Below are 17,136 nucleotides of genomic sequence, written 5' to 3' on the forward strand. Positions count from 1 at the left end.
TGCATTTTTATACACCAATAATGAAGCAACAGAAAGAGAAATCAAGAAACTGATCCCATTCACAATTGCACAAAAAAAAAAACATAAAATACCTAGGAATATACTTAACCAAAGATATAAGAGATCTGTATGATAAAAACTATAGAAAACTTATGAAAGAAACTGAAGAAGACACAAAGACATGGAAAAACATTCCATGCTCATGGATCAGAAGAATAAATATTGTTAAAATGTCATTACTATCTAAAGCAATCTACACATTCAGTGCAATCCCAATCAAAAATGCAAAAGCATACTTCTCAAAACTAGAACAAACTATCCTAAAATTTGTATGGAACCACAAAAGACACCAAATAGCCAAAGTAATATTGAAGAAGAAAACCAAAATGGGAGGCATCACCATCCCAGACATTAGCCTCTACTACAAAGCTGTAGCCATCAAGCCAGTATGGTATTGGCACAAAAAAAGACACAGAGACCAATAAAGTAGAATAAAGAACTCAGAAGTGGACCCACAAATGTATGGCCAACTAATCTTTGATAAAGCAGGAAAGAGTGTCCAATGGAAAAAAAGACAGCCTCTTTTAACAAATGGTGGTGGGAGAACTGGACAGCAACATGCAGAAGAATGAAACTAGATCATTTTCTAACACCATACACAAAAATAAACTCAGCATGGAGAAAGGACCTGAAAATGAGACAGGAAACCATCAAAACCCTAGAGGAGAAAGCTGGAAACAACCTCCTTGACCTCCACCGCAGCAATTTCTTACTTGACACATCCCCAAAGGCAAGGGAATCAAGAGCAAAAATAAACTATTGGGGCCTCATCAAGATAAAAAGCTTCTACACAGCAAAGGAAACAATTCATAAAACTAATAGGCAGCTGATGGAATGGGAAAAGATAGTTGCCAATGACCTATCAGATAAAGAGCTAGTATCCAAAATCTATAAGGAGCTCACCAAACTCCACACCCGAAAAACAAATAACCCTGTGAAGAAATGGGCAGAAGACAGGAACAGATACTTCTCCAAAGAGGACATCCAGATGGCCAACAGACACAGGAAATGATGCTCAGCATCCCTCCTCATCAGGGAAATACAAATCAAAACCACACTGAGATACCACCTCACGCCAGTCAGAGTCACTATAATGAGCAAATCAGAGAGCTCTAGATGCTGGCTAGGATGTGGAGAAATGGGCACCCTCCTACACTGTTAGTGGGGATGTAAACTGGTGCAGCCCCTCTGGAAAACAGTGTGGAGGTTCCTCAAAACATTAACAATAGAACTCTCCGATGACCCAGCAATAGCACCGCTAGGAATTTACTCAAGAGATACTGGACTGCTGATGCATAGGGGCCCATGGACCCCAATGTTCATAGCAGCACTCTCAACAATAGCCAAGTCATAGAAAGAGCCTAAATGTCCATCAACAGACGAATGGACCAAGAAGATGTGGTTTATCTATACAATGGAATACTACATGGCAATGAGAAAGAATGAAATCTAGCCATTTGTAGCAACGTGGATGAAACTCGATAGTGTTAGGCTGAGCGAAATAAGTCAGGAAGAGAAGGACAGATTCTATATGTTTTCACTTATAAGTGGAACAGGAGAAACTTAACGGAGGACCATGGGGGAATAGAAGGGGCAAAATAGTTGGGGAGAGGGAGGGAGGCAAACCATGAGAGACTCTTGAATACTGAAAACAAACTGAGGGCTGATGGGGGTGGAGGAGAGGGGAAAGGGGGTGATGGGCATGGAGGAGGGCACTTGTTGGGATGAGCAGTGGGTGTTATATGGAAACCAACTTGACAATAAAGTATGAAAGAAAAACAAAAAAAGAAAATTTGGCGATGTTCAGTGTATGCCTGGCTTCGTGAGACTGTATGTGGATACACAAAGATAGATAAATTAGCATCGGGCCATTGTGAAAAAAAAAAGTGGGGGGGACAAGAAATAACAAGTGGTGGTGAGGGAACCCTTGTGCGCCACTGGTGGGAAATATAATTAGTTCAGCAACAATGGAAAACAGTACAGAGGTTCGTCAAAAAATTAAAAACAGAACTATCATATGATCTATCAATTCCATCCTGCGTATTTAACCAAAGAAAATGAAGACACAAATTCAAGAAGATATATGCACCTCCATGTTCGTTTCAGTATTATTTATAATAGCCAAGATATGGAAATAATTTAAGTGACCATTGAAGAATGGATAAAGAAAATGTGATATAACTCGTAATGGAATTTGATTGAGATAGACAGACAGAAAAATAATACAATAATACTCAGCCATAAAAAAGAACGAAATCTAGGAGTGCCTGGGTGGCTCAGTCAGTTGAGCGTCCAATTTTAGTTCAGGTCATGATCTCAGCATTTGTGGGTTTGAGCCCTGTGTCGAGCTTTGAAGTGACTGCATGTAGCTTGGTTTGGATTCTGCATCCCTCTCTCTCTGACCTTACCCTTCTAGCTCGTTCTCTTTCTCCCTCTCTCCCTCTCTCTTTTTTTTTTCCTCAAAAATAAGTAAACATTAAAAAAAATTAAAGTGTAATGGAATCTTGCCATTTTACACAATATAGATGGACCATGGGGCTATTTTGCTAAGTACAAATTTTAAGATGAGATGAATATAACTATTTTTACTATTACTTCTATACTCAGTGGGAAGAGAAACGGATCTATTTTTATATTGGTACCTTGTGCCAAAAGACAGAATACCCCTGCCCAGCATTTCACTGAATAATAGATAATATTTACTGAACAATTTTAAGCAGGTTTATATAAGTTCTCTTTTCAGCTCCTCAATTTGGCTTGAACCTGAAATTCATCTTTCTCTTCTAAGAAAGAGAATTTTGGCCTAATTTGCCAAAAAATATGGGCTGCTAGTATTAGTTTTTAACATCAGGGTGATGCAATGGTCAGTCCTCATAGTTGCATAACTTCTATGGCTTCAGTTTCCTCCATTTTTTTCCCCTCTCCTGTAAAGGCAAACTCATCCTTCCTTGCAAGAGAAAAAAAAAAAAAAAAACCATTTAAAAGTATCTTTGCTGGAAATTTCCCAGAATCTTGATGTCTTGAAGAAGGCATTTTATAATACTTAGTCTCCCTCATCCATGGAAATGGACGTTCGCTGCACTTCAACATCTGTGAAGTAAGCTAATCAAATCTACCTCATAAAACTAATGTGGGGATTAAGTTTTATACTGTTTATCATTGCTTTGCACAAGGAATGACATGAAAATGCACTCAATAAATATTAGCTATTACTATTATCATAGGTTCATATTTTCTAAGAAGCAAACATATTGAAAAAAATCATAAAGCATTAGACAAATGGCATCCCAATAAAAATGGTGACCTCATGACTGACATACTGTCACTCATTTTTCTGGACCGCTATACAGTTTTTCTTTAATCAGTATTTGTTTATTCAGGTATATCTGTACCAATGTAGATGTAATACTGAGTGAACAATTCAAAGTCAAAAGTACCTGGGGCAATTAATTGGTCCCTCTAGTTGCCTATCATTAAAGTTACTATTAAAGCAGAATCTAATTCAGATTTTGACTCTTCTTTTACTCTGTTGTTTAATGTCAGGTGAAAGAATTTACAGATGACATTGAAAGGGACAGAAGTTGGGCTGTTAATAATTCACAAGAAGGATGAAACAATCACTAATCAAGAGAACTGGTGAAGACTTTGGACTTCTCAATGTGTGATTTTAAGATTTAGGAGTCTATAAGATGATTTCTTTTAGTCATCCTTAATACTTTTAAGCTCATGCTGGAAGCTTTCCTTAGAAATTGGCAAACCGGTGAAATGAAATATTAACTTCTTACCAGGAGGCTTTTACTGTTAATATAAGGAAAAGATCACTGTGATTGGAGGTACTATGGTCATGTGGTAATGTGCTCAGGCTCCAAGTGCAAAGAGACTTGGGTCTAAACACTTGATAGCCTCTTACTATCTCTGTGGCCTTTGATATCATTTCCATTTCTGTAAAACAGTTTGTAAAAGACCTTAAAACATATGGCTATTGTGCCAACTAATGAAAAAAATGCAGGCCAAACACGTAGAGCAGTGACTGGGCCTTTGTAACCATTAGACTATTATTGTTCTTATTATGTATTTTGCTGTATCACTAATGAATCTTCTGTAGCTTGGTTAGTCTGTAATAAGTTGTAAAACTCAGATGATTTGGTCTGATTTTTGGAGCTGTTTCCTGGCTTGCTAACCATCTTCTAAATCATTACTCTGAGTAGAAAATATAGTGCCATATGATTATGAAGAGTGAATGATGCCTTTTTAAAGAATGGAAATAATTTATTACTTATCTGAATGCAAACTCACACTCTCAAATTAGGAACAGGATCTAGCATATCTCTTTTAAATATTCATAGGCAATAAAAACTCTAGCTGTTTGACTGATTTAACAGGCAATTGAATGTTACCTTTGCTCTGCATAATTGCAGCTATAAGAAACATTAGGTAGGCAATAAAAAAACCCCACAAACCTCTGACATGGGCATTTAATAGAGAAGAAAATGGGCTAAGGCTCATCTTCGAAGGGCACTTTGTTTATTAATGGAAAAACTGTTTTTCTTTAGCCAACAAAAAAAAATCAAGAAAATTATGGCTTAAAATAAATTTAGAATTTTTCACTGTAACAAACTAATGTACTATATAGATTTTTTTTGAAAATAAATCAATTTAAAAACTATTACTGTAATCGTTTTATTTCCTCAGCCCCTTGGATAATTTATCCCAAGGCTCTTTCTACATTGAACCAAACATCAGTCTTCTCAACTAAATATTCAATGGGAACACCCGAATGATTAATTTAGCTAATAAATTATTAGGTATTTCTCTATTACCTAAGTAGTTTGGAAATGCTGAAAGAATCCAGCTTATACCCTGAGAAATAGGAAAACTCTGTCACTGCCCATCGTTTTAACTCAGAATCATATCTTTAAAGTCACAGGAGATTAAAGACTAGCACAAAGAATTTGAGAAGGATATTATCTCCAACATATGTTTTTTTTCTAAAGCATGAAATGTGCCTTTTTCTGACTGCCAAATTACTCTCAGGTTATTATTGGCTAGATATTTCATATTAGCATAGCCAGGACTGATACTGGTTTTAAGTTTATTTCAAGTTATTTACTTTTACAACATTATGGCTAATGTTGTATTGGGGTAGAAGTGAACACCTTCCAATTTTAAGACTTAGGGGCTGATAAAAAGTCCTTTTATCAGTCTTCTGCATTTACCTAAGCAATGGAAGTATGTGCATTTCATTGTTTTTCATATTGGAATATATGTATTTGTTTGTTTATTCCATCTAAGCAATGGAAGTATGTGCGCACACATACACGCCAACACAAAAGAATCCACACACATGGCTTTGAGGGTAGGTACTATAGCATACAATCTAGTAAAAATAAAGCACCGCTCATTTATTGAATACATAGTATGCTCTTAGCACTATAGTAAGCACTTTCCACACAGTATTTTATATTTTGCTCAGCAGATCCCTATGAAACAGGCGCCGTCATCAGAGATGGCAAAATGGAAACTTGGAAATATTACCGAAGGTCACAGAACCGAGTTGTGCAGGGATGTGCCAGTTTACCAACCTAATGCCTCTAAACAACCATCTGTTTGTGATACTAGAGTATTTCTCTTCTGCCACCTGGCATGATGCTAAACTTTGTCAGTAGAGGGCACTGGAGTAACACGGGGGGAAGTAAGGACTTTTCTGTTCCAGGGTATTTTTACTTCTCTTTTGCTCCCATGGCTCTGTGTTGACCCATAGGATGCCTGGTGATGCTTAACTCCTCTGTTCCCAACTCTTCCTCCCATAAATTTCAGCAGGCGCCCTCTATGCCTTCTGGCAAGCTCTGTGCACGCCCCCGTAGCAGGTTCATCAGGGGTGACAAGTCCATGGACAGCTTCCTGGTGTCGAAGTTGGTTTCCCTAAGTTCAACAGCACAGGTCACAGGTAGCTTCCTAGCAAGAGCAAGAGGTCTCCCAGCAATTCAAGGGCATCCCCTGCAGGCTACTTCAGGCTGAATTTTGTCAGCACTGCACTCCAAGATTCTGGTGACAGAGGGTTCAGCCCACTGAGTATGTGCTAGCTCTGGTGGGGTCCACCCAGACAACTTCTTGGCCATCTCATGGGCTGGAGTCACACTCTTGCCAAACAGGTTTGAATGCCAGCCTTGGGGAGAGCTCCTCGCTTTCCTAGTCAGTTCCTTCCTTGGGTACTATGTCTCAACCTTAAGGTGTTCTTTTTGAGTTGTCTTCTGTTTTCTCTTAAAAATTAATTCCCAGTAAACATTTATAGTTATTTGTATTAATCTTTCCCTGTTCAAGTTACTGTGTCATTTCTGTGACCTGCCTAACCCTATTACAAAGCAAGGGACTAGTGCAACCCAAGATTTTCTGAGTCAATATTCAATGCTTTAACAACTCAGTTTGGATATAGCAGGATAGGTGTTCAATCAAGGTTTGTTTTTGAGGTGAATTTGTATTTATTTGGGGAAAGTGGCTGGTTTTGCACCAAAGACCTTTGCAAAATAAGAACAGAAGTCGTTTCTGTGTTACTCGAAGTTTGCAAGAATATTACATAAATGAGCCCGATGACAAGGTCAGGTCAGAAAACGATCTATTCCTAAGGATAGAATAGATAGACTGTGCATTGTTAAAGATTACAATTTGCGCCTTTTCACAGCTTAGCCAAGGTCAGTCTTACAATGTGACTTTTGATTTTTTTGCTTGAAATGCAGTTCCTGACTTGACACTTTCAAATATAAATAAAAGCACATTTCAGCTGTGCACCAAACTCCAAATTTAAATGAACTTTGAATTAGTTGCCACCTATGAATAACTACTCTTATTCATGTCCAGTAACAGAACAAGGGTGAAAGGCCAATGGACTGTTTGGAATCCCTTTTCTAACCCTCAGTCCTTTGTACTGATATGGGTAAAGCCTGACTAAACTGCTCAAGTTTACTGCTCAAGAAAAGGCAGTGATTCAGAGCCATTCAGAAGATGGCAAGCGACCTTCACACCCATATCTGCCCCACGGTCACCTAACCATCAGTGAGATCTGAGGGGTCTCCTATTCAAGACTTCTTTCTAATTGACATACAAGATCAAACTTCTCCCTCACTAAAATAACAGGTTTCCTGCATACTTTCTTAGCTTAAGATGCTAGCTTAGGGGGATACCATCCCCCTTGGGATCTTTCTTTCCCTTTGCAGCCAATTGTGCATAGCTGCCTTCCTCCTTCCTTTTCCCTAATGTCTTTGGTAATGCCCTAAGTACTGCAGTCAACTTTATTGATAACCTACCTCATAACTCCTTAACCTCAATGGCTCTGAGTTCACCTGAAGCTATGGTGGCCAGTGTCTGCTAACACTGTAAATTTCCCACTGTAAGCACCCACAGGCCTTAATTTGACTACCCTCAACAGCCCAGAAGTGCTGGGATATTATGCCCCTGAGGGCAATCCTCCAACAAAAAGAGGAGGAAATCGGTGGATAAACACTCTAATTTCCATGAGCTCGGGGGGACAATTCTGAGCGTGTTCTGGAGCACCAGTGTTCCACATGATTTCTTTAAGGCTCCCAGTGGCACCAGCTCTGTCACTCACAGTGGAAACTCACTGATAGAAGTACCCTTTATCAACCTTCCAAGCTTTCATTCCCCCCTCCCCCCACTCCCTCACTTGTCCTTCTTGGTATTATCTTCCAAATTAACTACCAGAGCCTAAGTCCTTGATTCAGGGATTGCTTTTGGTTGGTATGAAACTTAAACCGGCACTTCAGGATCAATGGAGATAAAAAGTGACATGCGATTTTTCACCTCCAAACTTGCTTTTTTTCTTCCTTATTCTCTCCATCTTGTTTAGAAAAAAGAAGAGATACCCAGTCAACTGAATCAGAAACCTAGATGCTCCCCTAGATGTTTCATTTTCACTGTACCTATCCCACTGCCCTTGCCTTCAACTGAGCTAAAATGTCACTTGTTCCTTGGTCTCACTACCTGCCCTCCCCCGATCTCTTATACCACATACTTTCCAAAGCCTCTGTGGAGGTAATGTGACCTGAATGTGGCACTTCTCTTCTCCTTCCCCCTTATATCTTAAACCCTTCAGTGGTTCCCTGAGTTCATGGTTAGAGACGAGGGTGTTTGAGAAGCAGAGGTCTCCCTCAGGAACCATGTTCCTGCCTACTTGCTCAGGCCTACTTTCAGACACTCCTCCAACTGTACCTTATGCTCCAACAAAACCAAATGGTTTGCAGATGTGCATATATAACCACCCTCATATTTCCAAGTACTTGCATGTGCATGCCTACCTGTCTGGAATGGCCCTCCTATACTCACCCATTTGGCAATCTCTCATTCTACCTTTAAAATGTCATTTACAGCGAATTTTCTCTAGGAAAGCTACCCCAAATGCCGTCCAATGCTGACCCACACATGTGTGGCCTCTTTTCTGGGTTCTCTAATCCTCCATGATACCTTTTAACACATCTTTTTGCATCTTATAAGGATACTATTGGCTTTTATGTCCTGAACATACTAAAAGATCAGTGGATTTCTGTGAAACTACTCAGTATTTGTAAGTAATGAAAGAGCGGAACTTTCCCTACTTATTACTTAACCTTAGAAAATGGCTCACATGTTACAGACACACTTAGTAAATGGATATAAAGCTAGAGTTCATTATGATCTAATTTTTTCTTTTTGATAAATAACCTATTCTTGACTTAGGACAGTGTACACAAAACACTAACTGACTGGGTGTAATAAGTTATTTTCTCTTAATTTTCATTAAAAAATTTAAAAACCACACATGGTATCGATTTTAAGTATGAAAATTCCTCTGTTATGTATAAGCTAAAACTCTTTAGTATTACTTAGGAAGAATAAACAATTTCTAGGGTACTAATAAGATCACACATATTACTAACCCATTACACATGACGATAAAACGTGTGTGCATGCATTGAGAGATGTGGGGGGAGGGGGAGAAAGAGACGAGGATACCTACACATGCTGGGTAACCTTAGGTAGGGAAAAGAATTCTGAGGTCAGTTAAGATCTGGTGTGGAACACCAGACTAACTTTTCTGTTTGTGGACTTGAGCACATTTCTACATTCAGTATGTCTCAGTTTTCTGTTAAAACCCAAACTTTATAATGTTTCTATAAGACAAAACAATAAAGGACACATGTAAATAATTTACTCATGTTTAGCACATGACAATTTCTTAAGAAATTGGAAGCCAAGCTAATATTGAAAGTATTCTCCGTTTTATCAGAGAGGGCCAAAAGTATTCGCTAGCCATTTATGCAAACCATTTTAAAAGATTTTTTACTTTTATCATCATACCTCTTCATGTAGTTCTCTCCAACGAGAATTAAATGTCTCAAGTTCCTCATTGATCAGTTCATCCATGACTCCACCATCTGTTAGGGTCTGTGCCAATATGCGAATCTGATTCGGGTTATCCTCTGAATGTTGCATCAAATTTTCAAGTGACTGAAACACATTTGCAATAATTACTATTTCCCTTATTTCTCAAAATATATTGAATTAACACAAAATGCTCAGTATCTCCTTATTTACATATCATTAAGTTAAAAGCAATTCCAAGCAATACTTAATTGAGATAATAAAACATCAAAGACCATTGTTATATATAAAAAAAAACAGGACATTTCTGCATGTATATCTTCATGGGCTTGTGGCAGGATTATGGACTGGGGCACTTAAAAATTATTCACAGTCACCTTCTTCCTTGATGTCCTCTACTCTTAAACCTGGAAAGACAAAATACTCAGTTTCTCAACTTCTCTTATACCTAGTGATGGCTAAGTGACATGATTCTGACAATATATGCAGGTAGAAATTCAAGAGTAGTTTCCCTTCCCAAATTTAAAAAAAACGTACAACATTTAGAAAAAATCCCTTTGCCCTTCATACTTTTCACACACACACAGCTTATAAGTGGAGCAGCCGTCTTTGCACTGAAAGGCAAGAAAGATGAGAATGAAGTCCTTCCACCTGATAATTTAATAGGATAAGTACATCATCACACCCTTTGTTCTGGCCACCAGCCTTCTACTAATGCACTGTGTGTGCTTCATCTTTTTTGGAAGATGCATCGTGTGACTGATTCACGAGGAATGCTTGGTCAATTCACATATCTGAACAGGACAAGACCAACACTCTCACTGTTCACCGATCCCTCTTCAGGTTTGACAATTCTCTTGAGAAAAGCAGGAAGTTGGATATGATGTTTAAGTTTCTGCTGTATATAACATTCTAGAGTCTCAATTCTATCTAAAGAAACATTTTTTCCCATTTTCCTCACATCTTAATTTATGTACCTCATTTTAGCATATTTACATGGACTATATTGTAAATGGCCCTATATACAAAACATATGGCTAAACTACATATTCATTATATATAAAGGGTTAATCAAAAGAACAAGAAAATGGCTAGAACATCAATTATTGTTAGAAGTTCACATAAATCAAAGTTTATACATGCCAATTCCTTTAAACTTTACTTTTGAAAGGTCTTCAAAATAAAACTTGAAAGTATACTAAGATTCTCTAATACTAAAATGTATGAACATTTTAAAGATGGATTTCTGATATCAGAGCATAGCCATTTGGTACTTCACAACATTCTGTAAGGTATAAATTCATGCTTTTAAATAACTGAAAAGTATATTTCAACGCAACAAATGTAGCTTTTACAGTGGAAATAACATTTTATAATATCATCCTGTTTAGCTCTACTCCAAAGAAGCAAACTTGTGCATTCACACTGTCTGTGCAGCTCTGTCTGTGGCCACATAGAACTTCATAATTTAAAAAGGGCAGAGGTCCTCTGGAAGAGGTTATTTAAATGCTCTTTAAAACCTTGAAGGTTTCTAGAAGAAATAAAGGCTTCCTCCAAAGTGCCTGTGCGGGAGGTGGAGGTGGGGGAGGCATTAGCAGGCATTCTCGCTCTGTACTGTTTTCTTTCCCTTTACTTTCTACTTGGTACCGGGTGTCCACTGCATGTCGATTATGATCATCTAGATTAATTCGCCACTTACATCAAGCACCTCAGAGATTTCCTCAGCTCCACTAGGAATATTTTCAGTGGTTTTAAGTTTGAATTCTACTTCGTTTAGCCACTTGTTTGCCTTCTCCAAGTATGACAATAATTCATGCCAGCACGCCCAAACCTCCTAAGAAAGAAATACATACCACAGATGAAATATTTCATGTGAAAGTGAACAGTGAAACTCTAGAATTTGCATTTTTTAAAACTCTGAAAATAGAACGTGTTTATTTCACATCTTTCACCTTTCCTATGCAGTAATAATTGAAAATGCAGCTGGTCATGTTGATCATCTAATAGGTTTATAATTACTAATCATTAAGGAAGCATTCTATTACAGAAACTAATTAAAGAGTCAGTGATTTACTTCTTTAAATAAAAAAGCCCTCATGAACATTAGAGTATGGAAAATAAAAGAAATAAAAGCATATCTAAAAATGGATATATAAATCTAACATCTCAAAACAATAAGCATGACCACTTTTCTGTGACCACCTTTACACTTTAACACAGACAGTAACTGGATACTTAACATTAAAGTACAGATGTAGCTATACTTTTGCTAAACTATAACATGCTCTTTAAACTTTATATCATGTGAACTTAACCGAGGACCATGGGGGAGAAGAAGGGGAAAAATAGTTGGGGAGAGGGAGGGAGGCAAAGCATGAGAGACTCTTGAATGCTGAGAACAAACTGAGGGCTGATAGGGGTGAGGGGAGAGGGGAAGGAGGGTGATGGGCATGAAGGAGGGCACTTGTGGGGATGAGCACTGGGTGCTATATGGAAACCAACTTGGCAATAAACTATTTAAAAATATTTTTAAAAATACAAGTTAATTTTAATATGGTTTAATGGGACACTGCCAACTAGTTGCAGACACAAAACTGGATATTTGTGTTTAATGTTTTACAGATAGCAAATACAGCAAAAGTAAATCTTCTTGGATTTCTCAGCTTTGCAATTTCAGGAAAATTGGCTACATTTTTTTTTAATATTAACCTAGAATTATGAGAACTCAAATAGAAACATCCTGCTAGAACAAAAACTCAGATGATAATGAATAGGAATGAACAAAATCAAATGATTTTGTGTGTATCTGCTAAAGCTAGTAAAAATAAAAATGCAAACAAACAACAACAAAAAAATTTTCCGTAATACTAAGAAGACATATTTTCAATGAAAATCTCAAATTCCATTAAAGTGGCTATACTTTTGTTTTCTTATCAACACTTTTGGGGTAGTTAGACTATTTTAAGTTTTATTTGCTATTATAAATTTGAAGTGAACATCATCAGGAATATGGATTTTTTTCATATTTCAAGTTATTTCTTTCAGGTATATTAAGAGGATTATGACACAGCTGTTTCAAGGATATGACTATTTTTAAATGGCTTTTGATATAAATTGAAAAATGATGACCATAATATATAAACATATTCATATATAAAAAAAGCAAAACTTCAGGATTGCAACCAGAAAGTATAAAAAAGTATTTTATCAGTTGGGTATGGGAAAGGAGGTTTCAAGTAAGACATTTTAAAAAAAACACACACATATAAGACAGAGATGAATAAATGTGATTATGTTACAATTAAACTTTCCTATTCATCAAAAGACACCATAAGGAAATTGAAAAACAGCCTCAAACTTTAAGAAAACAATTGCAAAATATGTAACAGATGAGTAAGAAGTGAATGCCAAAAAGTAAATTAAAAGGTAAACAGATATCCCAATAGAAAATGAAAGGAAAATCTGAACCAGCATTTCAAAGAAAAAGATATATGCCTAACCAATAAACATGAAAATACGTCCTTCCTTATTAGTAATCGAGGGAATTACAATGTGATATGCATGCCATGTTGACTGACTGACACATATGAGAAATTTACCAATTTCAAGTGGAAGAGAAGATACATATTAACAAAAATTTGTATTTATTTATTGCTACTGGGTGTGTATACTGGAATGACCATTTTGGAAAACAATGTGTCATTCTCACTAAGGTAAATATTCACATAAGCAAGAATCCAGCAACTCCACTTTAAGTACACAGCCTCAGAGAAACTGCTTTGTGTAGACAACAAAGACAGGTAAGAGAGTATTCATTTCAGCACTTTTTGTAATAACCAAAATTTTTAGAACACCCTGGATGTCCACCATCAAGAAAATGTATAAATACACTGTATGACATTTAAACAGAGACCACAGAAGTAAAAATTTCATTACATAGAATAACATGGATGAGTCTCAGACACAAAACTACTGGGCAAAATGGGCAAGCCCTAGAAAACTACAATACTCTATGTTAAGACTCTTTTAATGTTCAAAACAAGCAAAACTGAGCAATATGTTACTGAGGTGTTCATATGTCTGTGATACAAGATTTTTAAGCCAAGAAATAATCAAGGCAAATTTCTCGATTATGATTATATCTGCTGGGAAAAAAAGAGAAGATGTGCTAGATGGTAAGAATACAAAAATGGTCATTTTCCATTAGCTTTGAGATTGTAAATATTGGGCCAGCCTATAAATACAGTGGTACAATCACCACATCCTGCTATCCACCCCCCAATACCATAAAAAATAGCCAAGGAAGGAAATTTTATTTCAAGAGAAACCAAAAATTCTATCAGATTTCCCTTTTCTTATAGCCCCTGCAAATGATGGAGGGCACTCCCTCTCTGATTGATGGAAAGTATGAGTCTAACCTGCCTTGCCATCCTACCCATATTTGCTTGGTATCTCGTGTACAGTTTCATATAGAAAGTGAAATTAAGTATTTTACTTTAAAAGGTGCTAGAAATCTTAAATCTGGGCCATTTCCAGCTCCTGCTGGACTACAGGCTGTCTTCCTTCTGGGCAGAGATCCCAGTGGGAAAATATAAATATCTCCTTAAATACCCGAGGGTACTTGACAGCTTTGAAGATAAGGAGATGTGATTGGTAATGTGTCTTATTAACTTTGGTGCAGAATGAGGTAATGAACTACCTTGCTGATTTAACCGTCAGGATGGATGGCCCCTTGTGTCCTCAACGCATCTGAAGGACACAGCTGGAGAGGCTGAATGTACTGGCTTTACAGGTCACCTCTGCGAAATAAAATGTAGTCTTACAGCCTGGATTGGAGCTAAAAGCCACTTAGAATAACTGTTAAGCTTAACAGTTTGGAACTTAAAACTACTTTGAAATCACAGAACTCATACTGGCTCTGAAAGGATTACAAACAAAAAAGGAAACTTCCATTCAAATTCGTGAATGGAGCTGATGTGGTAATCCCTCCGCCCCTTCCTTCAGTAGTACTGAAATGCTGGATAAATTCTAAAGGAAAACATTTAAGTTCGTGGCTGCTCTATGAAATAGGAAAATCCTTATGCAGGAGAAACAAAAAGGGACGTTAAGCACCTGTAGAAGTTGGGAGGCCAAGCTTAACAAAATACTGAAATATCAGAACAGGATATGACATAAAAGCTACGGTATTCAACACTAACTTGGGATGAAAAGAGAGGCACTGATCCCATGCATTCCAGGAAGATGGAAAAGCGTAAATTGGTATGTCATCTATCCTGGAAGCAAGAGCTATAAAATCCCCACCCACTGGAGTACAAGGAATTAGCAAGGAAGCTGAGAATCCTTTGGATTTGGGTTGGAAAGTAAGGATTCACGCACAAAAAGCTGAAACCCATGTTTATATCACACCTGAGAGTAGAATGTACGATTTCTAGGACTCTGTTGGAAACACTAAGAAAAAACTCATAAGGACCTTCCAACGGTCCAGACCAGAAAGGATCTCTAGTAAAACAACTACTAAAGGTGAGCTCAAAAACAAAACAAAACAAAACAAATTACAAGTCATGCGAGGAAATCCATTGTCATTCAAGACAGTAACTAGTTATAAAGAATGGTAGAAGCCACAAATTATAATCTAAGAATAGCACAGATGTAAAGAACTTTATAATAAGTAAGTTTAGCTTGGTTTTAGAAGTTACCAGTAGAATTTATTTTTCTTGAGACTGGCAACTGGAGCTCATACTTAAGAAATAAAAGGATTAAGTTCCCTGCATTCTATGTTAGAACAGAAACTTCTGCTACATGTTTTTATAAACTGATACAGGGGGCAATGGAGGATGTGAAGAGAGTAGAATTGGAAAGTGAGGCAATTTTTTTTAAGATTTTATTTTTTAACATAATCTCTATATGCAACGTGGGGCTCAAATTTACAACCCTGATAAAGAGTCACATGCTCTACCAACTGAGCCAGCCACATGCCTCTGAGGGAATTCTTTTCCTCAATTTATTATTGCAGTGTTTAAGAGAAACTCATCTGGTCCCTTTTTAAAAAAAGGATCTAAAATACTTACACTCATCAAATGGGTGGGTGGGTGCATTCAGAAAAAGACTGTTGGTATACATTCCCTACTGAGCTACTGATATGGCCAAAGAGGAATCAGGGACAACTCTTGAAAGTTTCTAATTCCTGAGAGTTATGGGAGATGGGATTTGTCAGTGTTTGCAGGCTAAGATGAAATGTGATTGGTAAGTAAGACTCCAAGCATCATGGAAACATGAGCTTAAAGGAAGAAACTTTCAAGAGGATGTGGTTTAAAGGTACTGGCAAGAGTTAGCCTGAAATTGTGTTGAATACTCCAAGGTATCAAGAATGCAAAGAAGATCCATGTGGGGGTTCACAGTCTATATGAATATGGATCCCTCAGAGATAACATCAAGTCTACAGGGAACAAACCAGATCAGTAGTTATAACCTAGTAAATCTGGTTATAACATATCCATCATCACAGATGTCTCTTGGTCTTTTTTTTTTTTTTTAATGTTTTATTTATTTCTAGGAGACAGAGAGAGAGACAGTGTGAGTAGGGGAGGGTCAGAGAGAGAGGGAGTCACAGACTGAAACAGGCTCCAGGCTCTGAGCTGGCAGTCAGCACAGAGCCCGACGCGGGGCGCAAACCCACGAAACGTGAGATCATGACCTAAGCGAAAGTTGGACGCTTGACCAACTAAGCCACCCAGGCGCCCCGGATGTCTCTGGGTCTTAATGAAAGGGTACAGTAAGTGTGATCAGCAAAGAAAAGGACATTGATATCAAGAGTATATTTTCCCCTCATTATCCTCCTTTAAATCAAAACTGTACAATTACTATCCACGAACTGATTGGGATGAGGGGACTCTATGATCATTGTTGTTCTCACTCCCACCTTTGTATAATTTGCGGAAGCCATAGATTCACCTAAACTAATGGAAGATGTTAATACACTATGAGATCAAAATTTAAGTAAGACTAAATTTTAATAATTAAAAGCGAATGAAAAGTCTTGGGGTCAATCTGCAATAGGGATTAGGAGGCCAACTACCAGGCAGAAATTGATGTTGGACATGGCTGGTTACAGTTACTGGGAAATCAAAACTGCTTCACGCTCATTACTCACAGAGACTTTGCAACCAAATGAACTGCATAGGCTTAAATTGTTTCACAAAAGGAAAAGAATTAATTATGGAAAACCAGAAGATTATATAGAAGAAGACACAAATTTCAAAATAAGTAAAATTTTAAGAAATGAAAAATAAGATCTTCGAAAAAATAGAAAAATACACACACACATACAGAGGTAGATGTGTATATAGAGATGAGTATATATATTTCATCAAAGGATAAAATATGCAGTAGTCAGTTGAAGAGATAATTTGAGAAATGGAAGACGAATTTCAGAAAAATACACAGAATCCAATTGACAGAAATGGAAATATAGAAAATATCAAAGGGAAACCTTTCAATAATAGCATATGGTGACAGATGGTAGCTATACTTGTAATGAGCATAGCATAATGTATAGAGCTGTTTAATCACTATGCTTACACTTGAAACTAATGTAACACTGCATGTGAACCATACTCAAATGAATAGACAGAGATAAAAGCAAAATCTGTTGTCTGAGTGCTACAGAAAATACAACAAAGAATGGGAAAGGAAGGGAAGGGATGA

The 17,136-nt window shown here is 37.2% G+C and overlaps 1 protein-coding gene across 1 annotated transcript in view; it reads right to left on the bottom strand.

The window, feature by feature from the left end:
* The window catches only part of LOC120246388 (dystrophin), a gene marked incomplete at its 3' end in the record, with an annotated part of 432,795 nt that overhangs the window by 71,237 nt on the left and 344,422 nt on the right, over positions 1-17,136 (bottom strand). Inside the window, exons 24-25 of the mRNA XM_039253866.1 lie at positions 11,132-11,266; positions 9,409-9,558 (exon numbers count right to left, since the gene is read on the bottom strand). Of these exons, the coding sequence (XP_039109797.1) occupies positions 9,409-9,558; positions 11,132-11,266 (285 nt within the window). The remainder of the gene's footprint in view (positions 1-9,408; positions 9,559-11,131; positions 11,267-17,136) is intronic.

The sequence above is a fragment of the Hyaena hyaena genome, unplaced genomic scaffold (assembly GCF_003009895.1).
Source record: "Hyaena hyaena isolate Hyena2069 unplaced genomic scaffold, ASM300989v1 scaffold_470, whole genome shotgun sequence".
Taxonomy (NCBI): domain Eukaryota; kingdom Metazoa; phylum Chordata; class Mammalia; order Carnivora; family Hyaenidae; genus Hyaena; species Hyaena hyaena.